General features: G+C 39.5%; 1 protein-coding gene across 6 annotated transcripts in view; it reads right to left on the reverse strand.

Moving 5' to 3' along the window:
- LOC131219338 (uncharacterized) overlaps positions 1-16,860 on the reverse strand; it is a 64,961-nt gene that overhangs the window by 33,869 nt on the left and 14,232 nt on the right. For 4 of the 6 annotated variants that reach the window (XM_058214425.1, XM_058214422.1, XM_058214421.1 and 1 more), the window contains 5 exons: positions 15,554-16,673; positions 14,602-15,475; positions 13,221-13,716; positions 3,667-3,818; positions 79-3,573 (listed from right to left, as the gene is read on the reverse strand). In XM_058214425.1, the coding sequence (XP_058070408.1) occupies positions 79-3,573; positions 3,667-3,818; positions 13,221-13,716; positions 14,602-15,475; positions 15,554-16,673 (6,137 nt within the window). Of the gene's footprint in view, positions 1-78; positions 3,574-3,666; positions 3,819-13,220; positions 13,717-14,601; positions 15,476-15,553; positions 16,674-16,860 lie in introns of those variants that run through there. The other 2 variants (XM_058214423.1, XM_058214426.1) reach the window with 2 other exon arrangements.

Below are 16,860 nucleotides of genomic sequence, written 5' to 3' on the forward strand. Positions count from 1 at the left end.
AACTGTAAAGAAATTAAGCAGTATATTCCTTCAAAAATGGAAGGGGTGATGGACCTAAGAAATTAAAGGCATAGATACCTCAGATGAATCCACAAATTGATCCAGTTGGAGCTTCTCCAGGGGCATGGGTCCAGTCCATGAAACCCTGTCATGGCAAAAGTGCAGTACTGTCATAATGCATATCTTGGAGTCAACTGGAATGTTCTCTCTGTATTGCCTTCTCTGACGATCTTCAGCTGTTTCACAATCAGCTAGGTTACTGGAAGACAGGAATCTTTCAAGCATCTGTTCCCTTCTAAGTTTTAAAGCAGAACTTCCCCATAGATAATCCATATCCGCTATGCTTCCACATTCTGATCCTTCAATGGACTCAATCTCATACATAAGGTGGAATATCTCCAAATCAGTTTCATTCAAAGTAGCACCATAACCAGACAAAAGCAAAGAAAGCAGTTCTCTCGAATTCATGCAAGCATGTTTTCCAGGATGAGCACTGTGATGATTAGCCTTTAAACGATACAGAATTCTGAGTAATTTGATTACTTCCAACTTTCTCTCATATAAAGAATATTGTTCGGATGATGTTTCGCTTAAGTTCTTGGCATATGCTGCACTTTGATTAGTAGAAGGGAGGACAAGCAATTTCAGAATGCTGGATATAGGGCGCCAAAACGTCCCAGATTGAGAAAGACCAGATGAATCAGAGGTTGAATCACTCCAAAGAATAGTAGGGACAAATTGTGAATGAGCAAGCAACAGCTCAAAAACTTCACCAGAGGAAAACTTCCCTTCCGATAGTGAAACGAGAATGCCGCTGAGTGCTTTCAGTGTAGTAGGATCCTCAAACCTATGCAGAAGAGATGAACGGATAAATGGTTCTAAAAAAGGAATTGCATGCAATTGAATAAGTTCACTTTGCATCCCCATGGAGATTTCAACAATGTTTCTGAGAATGAAGACTTCCAAGCATCTGAAGAACTGAGAGCAGACTGAACCATTCAAATGTTTAGAGTCACCAGGTCTTAGAGGAAATGTTTTGACAATTTTATCCAAAGCACTGATCATTATGTTCATAAATCTCAGTTTTGTGAGTTCAAGTCTATCATCAGATTCTGTTTCCAAAGGCATCTCTTTCAAGCTTAAATCTATTGCCATCGGAGGAAATTGAACTGTTTTGTCATGAGGAAACAATATCATCCTTGATAAATATATCTTCGCAACAATGCCATTTGTGAAGTTTAACAACTGTTTAGGAGACTGAACATCAATCTCACTGAGATCACAATCTAGCAGCTCATTATGCACGCTGGAACGTGGGTACACAGAATTAAATATTTTCATCCGTTTCTTATTACTCATTGAGTTCCCATTTAAGCTGAAGTAGTACCGCAACAAATGGATTGCTTTTCCAAGTAGGCTACTGGTGCAAATGCTAAGAAATGCCTCTATAGATTTTGGTATAAATTCATTGTACTCTTCCTGAAACGTGTCACCAGAGATATAGCTCTTCCAATTTGAGAAACCGTCAAAAAGGATCCTCGAATAAAAGAAAGGAATACTTCTGAAGTGTTTCACATACTGCTTTCCGAATTTTACCGTGATTGAAGTCAAGTATGACAAAGCAGCAGGCAAGAGTAGCAAAAACTCCTCATCAGAAAGAGTGAAGCTACATTTTTTTAAAAACACCTCACCCTTTTGTTGCAATATGTAGTCCGCATCTACACTATCCACATCCAGCAAATCTTTGTTTAGAATGTACAAAAATATCTGCCCAAAGAGGCTCAAATGCAGAGGGCTTACTTCCGTAAGTTGAAACAATGCTTTTGCTTTTGTCTTGCTTGTCTTGTGGATGAAATGAATAAGCACTTTGAGAGGGCTGCTGATTATCATCCTTGAAATTGTCATACTTAATGGGAGAAGAGCAGTATTGGGTGGCATAAATTTCAAGCTGTACACAGAGTTCACAGCTTTCAACAAACATAAATCAGCACATTCTAATCTGAAGCAGATGGCATAGTCGATGATCTTATAATAAACTTCTTTAAGAAGCATGAAATCAAAACTTATATCCTCCATTTCCCGAAATAAATGGCATGCTGTTGTTGCCGTGTGTCTTTGGTGCAAATTACTGGACAGAATATCAAAAGCACAATCAGCAATATAAAATCCAACAGCGAGAACAGAAAACCCTGAAGATGTCCAACCTATACGATCATTTTGATCGGCTTTACAGAAAACCCAATGCACAAGTTCCAGCAACTCAAAGGGCGATACAAAGCACATCAAAGCATGAAAAATGTAGAAGCTCTGGAGAAGAGGAATCAAATCTTTCATCATAATATACTGATCAAATTTGTTTTTGAATACCAATACAGCCTGCCGAATCAGGAGTTTGAAAGCATTTAGAGCAGGTCGGTGGACAGAATCAAAGAGTTTGGATATAGAACTCTGAGCATTTCCTACAGATAGCATATAATCTGCAACCCTTTTCAATAGATGCAAGATATGATGGTCCGTCGAATGAATGCACTGCTTCGATAAACTGAGAAAACCCTCCAAACTGTCACCAAAATCTCCATTCGTAAGCTTCTTATTACAAGAAAAAGGATGTGACAATGACAGAGCTACTGCAGGATGACAAAAGATGATTTCAGCTAATTCTTGAATGCCTGTTGTCATGGGACTCGCTACATCCATTTTTGAGCTATCAAAATCAGATGGGACTACCAAAAGGCGGGTTAGCATATGCTCAGTGAGAATAAAGCAAGTCTCCAACAGCCGCTCCATTTCGTTGGATGGCTTGGCTCGAAAGGATAGCTGTACCTGATGGACCCAGAAAAGCACCAGACGCAGTGAAGAAATGCAGCTATCCATCGAACATTCAGACAGCTTAGCTCTAAGCAAATCTAGTAGTTTGGTGGAGCCCAGCAAATCAGAATTTCCAAAGGTCATCATTGCAGAAAACAATGCATGGAAAGGCATGTGCTTCAAAAACAGACTAAATGCAACAGCAGAAGTGTCTGCTGAGCCAAAATCAGTGCTCAGCAAACATGCATCATCTTTTTGGTAGCTACTGCAGATTGTAGTTCCAACCATCTCCAGACTGGAAAAGAACATATCTGGCCATAGATTAGCAACACCAGAGAGAAGCTTCCTTTCATGGAAAAATATAGATGACAGCAATGAGATATTATCTCCTAGAAGTTGTTGGGCAATTGTAATGAGAAATGGAAAGTTTTCTAGCAGATCATCAGGTTCCGCACACAATATCGCAGAGGAAAAGGCAATGGCCACTTTATCTAACCCATCAACATGCCCACTTTCTTTTATCTTCTTTACTTTATGAAGTATTTTCAAGATAGAATGCCTATCCCCACTTGTAGCCGCTTCTGTGCAGGAATAAACACTACAACAAGCCTGTTGATGAAACATGCTCTGAACAAAAAGATGTAGATTTTTAATCGGCCTCCATTCACAAAGGGAAGTCCTCGAACCATCTTTCCCGAAACAGAGGTCCTCAAGTTTCTCAGTTAAAATCAAGTCAATAAGAAAAGATAATGATCCCACTTCAACCTGTAAAAATTTTAAGCAGTGCATCATGTTTGCAACAAAATAGAAAAAACAATAAACGAAGAAAAAAACAAAGAATGAAAAGAATATACATACCTGAGTCTGCAAGATAGAACTTAATGTATTGCACACATATATTGAGATCATTGATCTCTCAGGTAACTTAAAGGTTCCAGAGTCTGACTCAAGTAACCTGAGGCACTTCTGTAAGATACAGGCAACGAGAGGGCTAAAATCAAGAGAAAGATCTGCAGGGAAAGATATGGGTCAGAAGGATGTCTTAAAGTCTTCATCCCCATTGTAGGGTAGAAAAAGAATCAAGGACCAAATCAGCCCAGATAAGCTATAAATGATATGAACACCGGGGAGTACTGAAATGAAACTGTTCATCTAATCCCAATGATTATCAGCACCGTCTGTGTGCATGCATACACATTTTTTAGTCAACCGACCAACATAATATCATCGAGAAATGCCTAAATAATCGATCAGATCAGCATACATCAACATGCATCCATGCAATCTTGAACCCCAAGAAACAGACCCTAGCTAAGCAACAGCCACTAAACGAGATGTGAATCCATCAAAAATGCAAAAGCATGGTAACTTTTTCAGATTCCTCTACAAATTCTACAATGCCTATTTCAACAACTTCAGAAGTCAAGAATGATCTGGAGATTATATTAGCAGACAGAATTCCTGCTCCCTCAAAAGATCAGCTAAAGCGGATACATTTGTTGGTGCCAAGATTTGACGACCAGCAACTAGAGCACCTTTGAACTGATTTATGATACTCGGCAAGGCGTGTCTTAAATGACATGAGAACATCTTCATCAGGAGTATGCAAATACTTCCCACTAGGTTTATGGAGCAGAAATCCTTCACCTCTAAACAGTTCCTCCTCTTTGGGATGACCAACGAAGGTCACGTTAGGACTACTATTCAAACTTGTTCTCTCATTGAATTCATGAAGCACTTGCAAGTGTCAACCTTCACATCCTCCCAAGTCCAACACAAGAGACAATCCATCAAGACATGACGCTTTGTTTTCCAAGCAGAGAAGGATAAACATTCTCATCCTCGAAGAAATCCTTTTAGATTGTAACCGAAGAATCTATTACCAAGGGGAAAAGTAAAACAAAAGCGATGCAAAGCAAGGGGAAAGGATGATAAGAAATCATCCCACAATCCTAAGATACATAGTTACAAGGATAAAGCCTAGGAGCCCATTAGCTTTTCCCTGATGCATCCCTTAAAAATATTGAGCCCCATGGCCTAATAAATGATTCTACCATTAAATCTTCTGAAAGACAATTCCGAGTAATTATATCTATTTTTGAAGGTTCTATCATTCAGTTCTTCCATAAAGACCACAACATGGACAGTACTGAAAGAAGAGAGAGTGAGTTTTCCTTTTGCCTTGCATTCCCCAATTCCAAGCTTGAAACAAGGTGCAAATAGATCCATGCATAGTCCATTGCAAGTTGAAGAAACTAAAGAGTTTTTGCCAAATAGCATGTGCAAATAGCAATGCATAAACGGATGGTCCACAAGTTCGACATCCTTCAAACGCATAATGCAAATATTTGTGATTATCATATTTATCCTACAAAGGTAGTTGATGGGGAAATTTTATCTTTTTGTAACTAACCAACTGAATGCAACCACTCTAAGGCAGCCTAGTTAGCACTAGATTGTGGTCAAAAAATCTCTGTGAACGCCTTCAGTACCATGGTTAAGGATGAGATGAAATGGCTTAATTGTGCATTACCTGAATCGGTCAAACTTCTAGCGCCATTTGTCTCCATGTTGGGGATAGAAGGAGAAGTTCTAGATGACGTCTTGAAGCCTGACAAATTCCTTGATCTCCTCATCATGAAGGTTTTTGTAGAAACAAGGAGAACAAAGTACAGTTTCCCCTTCGACATTAACCATCAACAGTTACCTTACCAATTGGAGACAAGAAATATAGTCTTGGGAAATCAAGGTGAAGCAATCTGACACCACACAACTATCTTCCCAAACGTTGATGCGAGTGCCTTCCCCGGCTCCAAAGCTCGGGCCTAAGGAAAATTCATTGATTCCCCCGTAGATGGCCTCCCATGCGCCTAAAGCACTTGAAGGGTAAACCAACCACCCTCTAGATATTATTTACTAATGATAAGCTACTTCTCCATAGTACATCTACTTCTTGCCTGAATCGCCACAGCCATTTCCAAGCAAGAGACCAGTCCTAATAAATAAATAAATAAATAAATAAAATTCTTCTTGCATACCTTGCCAAAGAAAATCCCTCTGTAGTATTTCAATACAATGAACCATGCTAATTGGAGGGACATGTAGTGCATTCGCATATGGGACAATGCTACTTTGATTATGTGTATGTGTCCCACCAAAGAAAAGTACTTGCTTTTCCAAGCTAACCATTTTATTTTGATCTTTTCAATTATAGAACCCTAACCAACATACATAGGCACACTTAGATAAGTTGATGGGAAACATCCGGATTCGCATCCAATTTACTTAGCAATTGCCTGCACTGCTTCCTCACCCAGCTGAACTCCAAGCATCTTGCTTTTCTGCAGGTTGATTTTATGATCTAAAACTGCCTCAAAGCATCTCACCACCAATCTTAGATAAGTGACCTAATTAATTTTGGCGTCAGAAAATAGAAATGTATTGTCCACAAACTAAAGATGAGTAACTTGTAAACTTTCTCAACTTACTTTGAAACCATTGATAAAGGCTTCCTTACTAGCCTTGTTAATCTTTCTTCTGAGTGCTTTGGCCACCATCACAAAAAGAAATGGAGATAGAGGGTCCCCCCAGCAGAAACCTCTAGACACATGGAAGAAGCCTTTTGGAGTTCCCTTGATAAGAATAAAATAATGGGCCAACAAGACACTCTAGCATCCATTGTCTCCACTTCAAATTCCTTCTCGCTTCCTCCCAAAGCACTTCGAAGAAAGCAATGGGAAAGCCATCGGGTCCTAGGGCTTTATCCCTGCCAAGATCCAAAATCGCTCGTTTAACCTCTTCCTCCCCAATTGGTTGTTTCAATCAATACGCATCCTCTTCACTAATAGAATCATATGATCAAAATGGAGACTATCGAGATTAAGTAGGACCTACCACCATCTATAGGACAAATAAAAATCCATTACTTCCTTGCGTATATCCTGCTTCTCCGCAACCTTTCTCCCGCTTACCATTAAGCTTTTTAGATACAGCTATGTCTTCTCCTAACATTGGCAATTCCACGGAAAAATGTCGTGTTTTTATCGCCTTCCTTGAGCCAAATTGCCCTTCGTCATTAATGCCACATATTTCTTCTTCTTTTGATTTTCTTTTAAATTGGAATTTAACAGAATTCCCTTTTCCTCCATTGATAAGTATGAGTCCTCTTACTTGCAGTCCAGAGTATGAACTTCCTAAAGGATCGTCTCTTTTGCATTCATTACCAATCCAAAGTGGTCTTGCTTGCATTCCTTGAAAAAGGTTTTCAATTTTTTAGCTCCATCATTAGTCTATATCCTTCCCACTTACTTTTAGAAGAAAAAATATATAAAAGATAATGGAAATTTTCAGAAAAATTTGAGGGTAAAAAATATGTATTCTTTCTTATTTTGAACATGTATTTGATGGTGCAATGGGCCATTCTTTGGTAAGCATGTTTTCTCAGGCTACCTAATATGATTAACCTGAGACTGAGTCTAAAACGGTAAATTTTCCATATTTAGGCTTCTAAATATCTAATAACAATATATAAGATTATAAGTCCATGTATGAGAAATGATGATTTGATGACACGGTTATAGGACCATAATGTAAGCACTATTTAGGCTCCGACCACAAGTCAAGCATGATTTGGTGGATTAGGGCCTAGTATATATATAAGTAAAACAAAACGAGGATGGAAAAATGAAGAAAATAAAAGTGATAGTTAACCCCTTCTAATATTTCCCGAAATGTTCCACTCTGCTGCAGTTCATCGGGTCCCCCTCAAATTTGTTTTTTGATCCTCAATAATCATACGTATAGTATAAACTTAGTTTCTAAACTTCCGACATGTTTGACATGAATAAAAAGTGGAAAATGATTTTTTTTAATGGAAAAAAAAATTAAAAAAATTTAATTCCAATGGGCCCTTTATGGTTGTATCGGCCTGCGGCATACTGGCCCCATTATGATGCCAATACAGTGTATTGGCTTGTATCAGCCAATTCGGGCTTATACGACCCATTTTTTTCATAACAGACTAATTCACCCCCGTATCGCGTAACAAGGTAACCTTATCCTTTACGTAATGGCCTCTACGGCCACAATGTTGCCATTTTCTATTACCAATACTGTGGAGCCAAGCCAAGCCAAGCCAAGCCCTAGAAGGAAAAGAGAATAACAGGTGTGTCTCTTATGGGTTCTTATGGGTGTACATTCGTAGCCATCCCACAAGTGTAACCCACAATGAAATGTGCTGCTGGAAAAATCACATTGAATCCAAATGAGCTGGACAATAGTTTACAAAACAAGTGGACCAAAAATGAAAAATTAACCACATTTTTCAAAGCTGTCCATTTGTTTCTAACACCATGGCCCACCTTTTGAATGTAAGAGCCTAACTTTTGGGCAAAGACATCTACATGATGGTGGGAGTGGAACCATCGAGATTGACGGAATAGGTCACAAAATAAAAATCACACTTGTTTGAAGAATGGCATATGTCTGTGTTTGGGCTATGCTAGGCCAGGCCGTTCATCATTGCCTCTGGCTCGGCCCAGACCAGACATCAGGCCTCAATTTCAAGCCAAAGCACAATGCTCAAACCAAGATTAGGAGCCCAACCCTGGAACACAGGGCTAGGCCACTTGGGTCGGGTTGTGCCACCCTAACAATTGCAACACCTAGTCTCCACAATCCAATACAGATAGTTCCGTTTCCCCTAACCTCAATCATTGTTCCCAAAACCTGGCACGTTGTTCATTAGAACAATGATTGCACATTGATAGTGTCAGCCAATACTATCAATATTGCATGTGGATGATACGAAACCAAGCTTAAGTTCACTTTCTTCCCTATATCATGTGATATTTCCCAAAATATCGCAATTATAAAATCCTTTTTATCGTTGATACTATCATCAACCCCCTCTGAAAAAAAAAAATTTGAAATATCCCCAAAAATCTGTTTCTTTGTGATTTTTTTTTTGGTTCGGTCGCACTGCTGCGACACCTTCTTCTTCTTTTTTCTTTCCCATGGTGTGGCTCTCTCTCTCTCTGGAAAAAAAAACAAATGGAAGGCGTGGCTATTTCACAGCCACACACTTAAGGTTTTGTTTTAAACACTCTGCGGCGTACACCGCTTAATGCACTGTTTCGGTGCATGGGACCCACCTTGATTTATGTGTTGTATATCCATGCTGTCCAACAGTTTTTTTAATTCATTTTAGGCCATAGTCCCCAAAATGAAACAGATCTAAATCTCAAGTGAGTCGCACAGTAGGGATTGAATGCCCACTGTTAAAAACTTCCTACAGCCCATTGTAATGTTTATTTGCCATCGAGCCTGTTGATAAGGTCACATAGACCTGGATGACGAGAAAATACAAATGGCAGCTTGATCCAAAGAAACCTTTTAGCCCAAGAAACTTTTAATGGTGGGAATTTAATCTCTAATGTGCGGTCCACCTGAGACTTGGATTTGCCTCATTTTTGAGACCATGCCCTAAAATGAGTTGGCAAAAGGGATGGACGGCATGGATATACAACAAATGTGTCGAGGTGAGCCTCACAATCAAGGCATCACTCACTATAGTCCACCTGAGATTTAGATCTATCTGATTTTTGGGACCATGCCTTAAAATGAGTTGGCAAAACAGATTAACGGCATGGATATAAAAATACATCGAGATGGGCCCCACATTCAGGGCTTCACCCACTAGTGGTCCACCTGAGATCTGGATCTGCCTCATTTTTTGACCATGTCGTAAAATGAGTTGGCAAAACAAATGAATAACGTGGATATATAATACATACATCGACGTGGGCCCATGTACATGACCCTATAAATTGTACATGAGGCATATATCAACTCAAAATTAATTAATTAAGTTATGGACTGTTATTGCTAAGTCACAATCCAAAAATTAAATTATTTGAATGATTTTCATCGTTAATTTGTAGACACTTGTTTTTTGAAATAGGACCATTTGATATTTTTTTCATTCTTCATTGTCCAATAAATGTCAACCAATTCATTAGTGGGATAAGTACCAATATATTGCATGAATTAGAGGCTGATTTGGGACATCGAATGGTACGCCAAATCAGCCCCAAATCAGCAACTCAATTCACCCAAATTTAATTTCAATTTTTTCTTAGGATCTATTGGGAAAAATGATATCAAAAGAAATGATATCAAAAGTCCCTAACTTCTGTATGTTGAAATGAAATGTATGAGAGTCGCAAGGTATATAATACACCAATACCATAAATAATAATAAAACCTACAAATATGAGATATTTTGGTATTACATTCATTCTGATAAATTTGTATTGATATCATATAGTTAAATAATTAAATATAAAATATTTGCAATTAATTCCAAGTTGTCAAGTTCATAAATTCATCAAATAGCCCGATACAACATTCTCACTAAAGATTGGACCGTTACACTGCCTTAAACATGTTCAAAATTAGAAATGAATGCATATTTGGAATATTTACAGTTTTTCACATTTTGTGGATGTTTTTTTGGATTTTTTTTAGCAAAAAAAAAAAATTCAACCGATACAGGGGCGTATCGACCATTACGCCCCCCCTATCAACCGTTATGTCGATTCAGCGTATCGGTAACGGTGGGCTTCATTACACCCACCTTTACCACAATGGGAGTCGAGACACCTTATAGGAAGCCCATACAAAATCCTAGCCAAAGCCCTAGCAACTAGATTCAAGAAGGTGAAGTGCAAAGTTATCTCACCAAACCAAGGGGCCTTCATTGGAGGTAGGCAGATCCTGGACATGACTTTGATCGCGCATGAGTGTATAGACGCCCAGTTCAGACAGAAAAAGACGGGTGTGGTGTGCAAATTAGGCATGGACAAGGCATACCACGTTGAATGGGACTTCTTGGACTACATGTTGGATCGAATGTGAAGTGGCTCTAAATGGAGATTGTAGATGCAAGCTTGTGTTCGATCTCCATCCTTTTTGGTCCTTGTCAACGGTTCCCCGAAAAGCTTTTTTAAACCTTCCAGGGGCCTTCAACAAGGGGACCCTTTGTCTCCTTATCTTTTCCTAGTCATTGCAGAGGCCTTCAGCCACATGCTAGCTAAAGCTCAGGTAGTTGGTTTCTTTTCCGGATTCTCGGTGGATGGTAGATCAAACCCGGTGTCTCATCTTCAATTCGCTGATGACACTCTTATCTTCGGTAAGGCTGAACCAACCATGGTGGAAGATTTGGGGAAAGTGGTTATTTTCTTCGAAGAAGTTTCCGGGCTAAAAATTAATGTGATGAAAAGTGATCTTCTAGGTATCCATCTTTCAGAGGAAGAGTTATCATGTTTGGCAGATTCTTTTGGGTGCAAGGCAGGGTCCTTTCCAGCTTTTTACCTTCGCCTTCCGCTATGTATAGGGAAACCAGCTCTCCACCTTTGGGATAAGGTGATTGAGAGAATAGAGGGTATTCTTTCAATTTGGAGGAGTCGAAACTAATCTCTTGGTCCGTATTACCTTGATTAAGATGGCATTCTCAAACATGTCACTCTATCTTATGTCTCTTTTCAAACGTCAGCAAGTCGTGTTAACTAGATTGGAGAAGTTGAGGAGAGATTTCTTTTGGAAGGAGTCTGAAGAAGGTTTCAAGTTTCATCTTCTGAAATGGGAAGAAGTGTGTAAACTAGTTTATCAAGGTGGTGTAGGTTTGCGCCCTCTCAATCTCATGAACGCTACTCATCTGGGTAAATCGATGTGGAGATTTGGCACAGAAGAAGGAAGCATGTGGCGTGGAATCATCTCTAGCGAGTATGGTTCTCTTTTTTCTTTTTCTTTTTGTTTGCGGGGAGGAGGGGGGGGGTGGATGTGGCAAAGGAAGCATGTGGCGTGCAAAGAGATCTCTTTATAGGGCCTCAATGGGGGATGGGACAAGGACGTAGTTCTGGGATGACTGCTAGTGTGGTGTGGACCTACTCCGCACCGCCTTTCCTGCCTTAGCAAGATTGGTACCTCATCCAGGCTGATTGCTTCTCTGTGTTTGGCTCTTCGATTATTTTAGCTCATCCCTGTATGAGGAATCTCACCGATGATGAGGCTGCAGACTTTATAGCTTTGTTGGGCCGTCTTCGGTGGTACCATTCGCACGAAGGGCTAGATTCTCTGGTGTGGAAGTTGCACAATTCAGGTTGCTTTTCCGTTAAGTCGTTCTTTAAGCTTCTTCTTCCTCAAGCTGAGGTGCAGCAGGAGTCCTTTGCCTTTCATTTTTGGTCTTATGGGGCACCCCCAAAGTAGCAGCTTTAGCTTGGCTTGTGGGGAGGAAGAAGGTTCTGATGATCGACAACTTACAGAAGAGGAACATGATGATCCCCCACATGTGTTGCATGTGTAACCATGACATTGAATCGATGGATCACCTCTTCATCTTCTGTTCGGTGTTCGGTGGCTCAAGAGGTGTGGAATCACTTTCTTGCAGATTTTGGGGTTGGCTGGGCGATGCCAAGGTCAGTCCAAGACCTCCTTTGGGCTTGGCATGGAGGAGGTAGGAACTTCCCCCACTCCAAATGGCACCTCTCTCTTCTAGCTATTTAGTGGTCGATTTTGGGAGAAAGGAATAGAAGGCAATTCCAAAACCAAGCTAGGTCCACTCATGTGGTTATTTCTGGGGTGGTTTCGCTTCTCTCCAATTGGTTTGAATTGTAGATTTTCGGCTTTTGGGTTGTCCGTTGTTTGGACTTTTCTTTTTTGTTTTTTCTGTTTCCTCTGTATTATCTTTTGCTGTTTTTGCTGTTTAATAAATTTTTCATCCTTCCAAAAAAAAAAAGAAGAAGAAGCCTCTGTAATACATGTCGATATCACCTTACCTTCCACCTAATCCTTTGTCATAGTCAACTAGACCTCTAATACTTGTTTAACTTGAATGCTAAAACCTAATTTTATTATACAATGACAATCCTTCTGCTATTAAATTTCTAAAAATTAAAAATGTTTCGAGAATGTCTATATGACGAAAGCCCATGGGAATTGCTTTACCCTCCACTTCCACACATCATCTGCCTTGACAAGCTCAGTGAAAGTGTGATAGCAGTTTCCATACCAAACTCTAATGCCACCACCAAGCGGAAACCATCTGTATCCTTCAGGCCATGACCTCCAAAAATAGTTTGAAATCTTTCCAAATTTTCTTTTGAATTTTTTTTCCAATGACACACTAAGATCTAATTTTATTTTAGCAGAGAAGTGTACCACGTCAACATTTTCAGAGGTTTGTCTATAACATTTTCTTCTTTTTCGTCTGAACAGAAGTGAAGAAGTAACACCGATATTATTGCAAAGATAGTGGAGCATGAAACAACGAAACCCAAAAACCACTAAAATACCAACAAACAAGAACCACAGGTTAGGCATTAAATGTTTACAGATTACATAGAAAAAAATACCTTCAACAACTTCTAGTTTGGAAACAAGACGGCGCAAATGATCCAGGTGCTTATATAAGTTATTTCCCACAGTGGAAACAGAATCACAAAAGAATGAAACAACAGCAGCAGAAAGGTCCCGGAACACTTCATCTCCTTTGCTTCTCACAGAACAATTGTTTTTGTTGTAACCAGGTAAGAATAAGAACCACGCATCAATTTCTGCGGGATTTCTGTGAAAGGCGCCAGTACTTAACATAGCTGCACGTGCCAGGACATATGCTTGATCTTGAATGCCTTTAACTGGTGAATATATCAACAAGTTAATTAATGACTGCAAATGCTTGTACAGCAGATCAGGGACCCTTATGGAAACACTGCTTCCAGGAGATTGTCCAATGTATTCTATTAAGAGAGACAACAGAGATTGCTGCACATTGATAGGTAAGATTAAGGGATTACTGGGGAGAATCTTAAAGAAGTCAAATGATCCGTCCAATCCAAACAGCAAAGTTCGCTGCAAAAAGACAAATCCAGAAGGTCAGATATGCACCGGTATGATCTATAGATATAAATTTATAGCAACTCGCAAAATTCAGATGTGCATTTCAACTGAAATATCATCTTTCATCCAATTGATTTACCTAGCTTGACATTTATTCAGCTCCAATCAATAACCTAATGAACTCACACATAATTATTAAAGCACGAGCACAAGAACATGACCTTTAGTTCATTTGACAAACAAGAACCATAAGATCAATGTAGAAAGTAGAAGGAATTAATAGTTAACACATTGAGAAATAGAAGTTATTTTAAGGTGAATTTCACAATTCATTTATACAGGTTTTGCATAAATTCCTTTAAAGAAGTGTAATTTGTGTTCAATCTCAACTAATTTACTGGTCTAGTTTTGAATTTGGTGAGAAAAAAAATATATATGCAGACTTATAAAGAAGGAAACTAACAATTTAGAAAGGATATAGAACATTGGATTTGGAAATAAATAGGTGTAAATCCAATTAAGGATATTAATAGATAAAAATTGCAAGTAAACATAAACTGTTAGAGACTATTAAAAAGGAAATAAAGCTCGTTCATCAACACCAAGGATTAATTTAATTTTTAGCAATATTTTACACTGATTGACTCGGGCTGAGTTTTCATGACTCAGTGGATTAGCTGAGACAATGCAAAAACTAAGCCGAGTTATCAAAAACTTTTCGAGTTTTGTATAGGGCTGATCAATAGCATGAATCAGCCAATTTTGTGGCCAATCTGAGTCAACTCAACCGAGATCCTAGTTGACTCACCGAGTTTGAAAAAATGGTGTAAACTATTCCAAAATAGCAGAACGACTTTAATGCTAAACCAAACAATATTCAAATTAGCCACATCTTACCAGATATAAAGTGAGCACGTCAAGCAACTTTGAGTGGAAGTACGTTCCTCCATCCTTCAGTTTATTGCCAATCGCAGAGAACTCGTGTAAACCCCAAATTCCAGCTACCACAATCATATGATCCTTTTCAGTATCCGCTTCTTCTGTGACAAAGTTATCTTTAACTTTTTCACAAACCCCAGGCGTAGCAGTACTATGTTCTGTACTTACCCCACCAATGATAATATCAATATTTTCGTCAATGGAATCAGATCTCAATTTCTTCACACCATCACTACTTTTAACTTCAGGCAAATATTCAGATGCTCTACATCTCTTCAAGCTCATTTCTGATGTTTTGGACTGGCCATGACTCAATGAAGAAAGCAACTTAAACAGGACCTGAGGGTCAGGCAGCATTGCTCTTAGTTCATTCTGGATTTCTTGCTTGAAAGAAACCCATTTCTGCACTGACAGATTGTAGGTACAAGACTTGCCAACTTCATGAATATTGGGACTCTTGTCGACATTTCCAAAATCACCGATCCCCAGCGAACCATTTAGTTTGGATAGCCCCGAATGGATGGTAACTGCAGGTCCGTCCACAAGCATATTTTCCAGTGCAACATTTACAGTACCGATTAATTTGTCTAATGCCTTGAGTGCCTCCAGAAGAAGCCTCAGGGTACCATGTTTCACAAGAAAGTCAGAGTGAAGTAAACCCCTGTTGATTACCAGCCGAGTGAATGCACGAGGAATGATACATTTCAAAATACATTGAATCTCCAAACCTTCCAGAAGAGGCAGATCACAGAACTGAGAACAAAGTGAAGCAAAAGAAAGCCGCGCCATAGTAGAGGAAATCAAGTCCGCTGCAAGGGAAATGGCAGCAAACCTGCAAGTATCTTAGTAACCAAATAAATCGTGGAGGAAAAGAAAAGGAAAGATTACAGCATCAGAATGTGAAGCAAACCAGAGACGCGTTGGACGAGGTTCAAGAATGTAAGGAAACTCATCCATGTATGCCGAACAGAGTGATGGCCTCCCATTTACAATGGCCAGAAGAAGGTCTTTGTGATGTCCAATTTCTGTAGCCTTTAACTTCTTCATGAGGCCCAATAGCCTCTTCGGATTACCCCTCAATGGGTTTGTGCCAGGCTTCCAATCTGGCATTAACCCATTACATGGATCAGTACAAACCATAATGAGAATCTCATGTGCCATGTCGGCAGCAGGGCCCCCAATCGGATTTCCAGAAATGCCACTTAATTGCTCGAGAGTAACACTCCCAAAGAGAACACTCCGAAGGCCCACTGGCACTAACAACTCTGGGCTAAGAATCTTATCCCGCAGCTTTGACAGAACATAAACAACGGTCTTCTCATCATCGCTGCTGAGCCCACGAAGCACCCCGAAATACATATCTTTCTGCTGAAGGATCCACCTCAAAAGCCTTGGATTACCGACTTCCAAAAATGACATCGCAAATTCGATAAATGACAGTCTCGTTGAATGCTTCATCTTCTTTCCTCCTTTCATTGGTTGAACATCGGCAAGCTTAGGAAACATTGCAAGCTTGAAATTGAAGCTCTTAGCAACCTCAGAAGCTAAACCCACACCTCGCCTAACAACCGCTGCCATGAGTGACAAAGCAGCACTCTGGCGCTTTGCCTCTCTGCTGTTCAGCTCTGCATAGACATCTTCTAACTTAGTCGTGAGAATTGAGCGGGCAAGTTTATCAAGCCTTCGGCTGATAGCAAGTCTCGCAAGATCCTCCATATGGTATTTACCATCTGGGTGGTCCAAAATTGCTGAAATTAAAGATAAAACGTGTGCCATTCCAGGCTTTCCCTGCCGCATCTTCCAAACTTCCATCAGTTCCATACAAGAAGGAGAAGCCCGAACATACTGACAAAGCAGTTCGCCACCTGAATCGCCTCTTAGTAATCTAACAAACTCTTTTGAAGCTCTTGAATAAACAGCCACTTCAATTGAACATATATTACGCAGAAGTTCTCTTAGTTTTAGATCATACGAAGCCGTGAGTAAGACTTTCGAGTTTTCTTCACCTCCAACATCATTGTCACCTGCCTCTATTTTAAGTGGAATGAATGGCCCAAAAAAAGACACAACTTGTTATTATATAATTATGGAGAAATCAGCATTTGGAAGAAGGCTCCGAAGCATAGAGGCTTTTAAATCAGTATAACCGAGATGGCATATTTGGAATGCAACTTTAGTAAGAATAGTTATAGAGGTGACACTTTTAAGTTTTTAAAA

The sequence above is a fragment of the Magnolia sinica genome, chromosome 11 (assembly GCF_029962835.1).
Source record: "Magnolia sinica isolate HGM2019 chromosome 11, MsV1, whole genome shotgun sequence".
NCBI classification, from domain to species: Eukaryota; Viridiplantae; Streptophyta; class Magnoliopsida; order Magnoliales; family Magnoliaceae; genus Magnolia; species Magnolia sinica.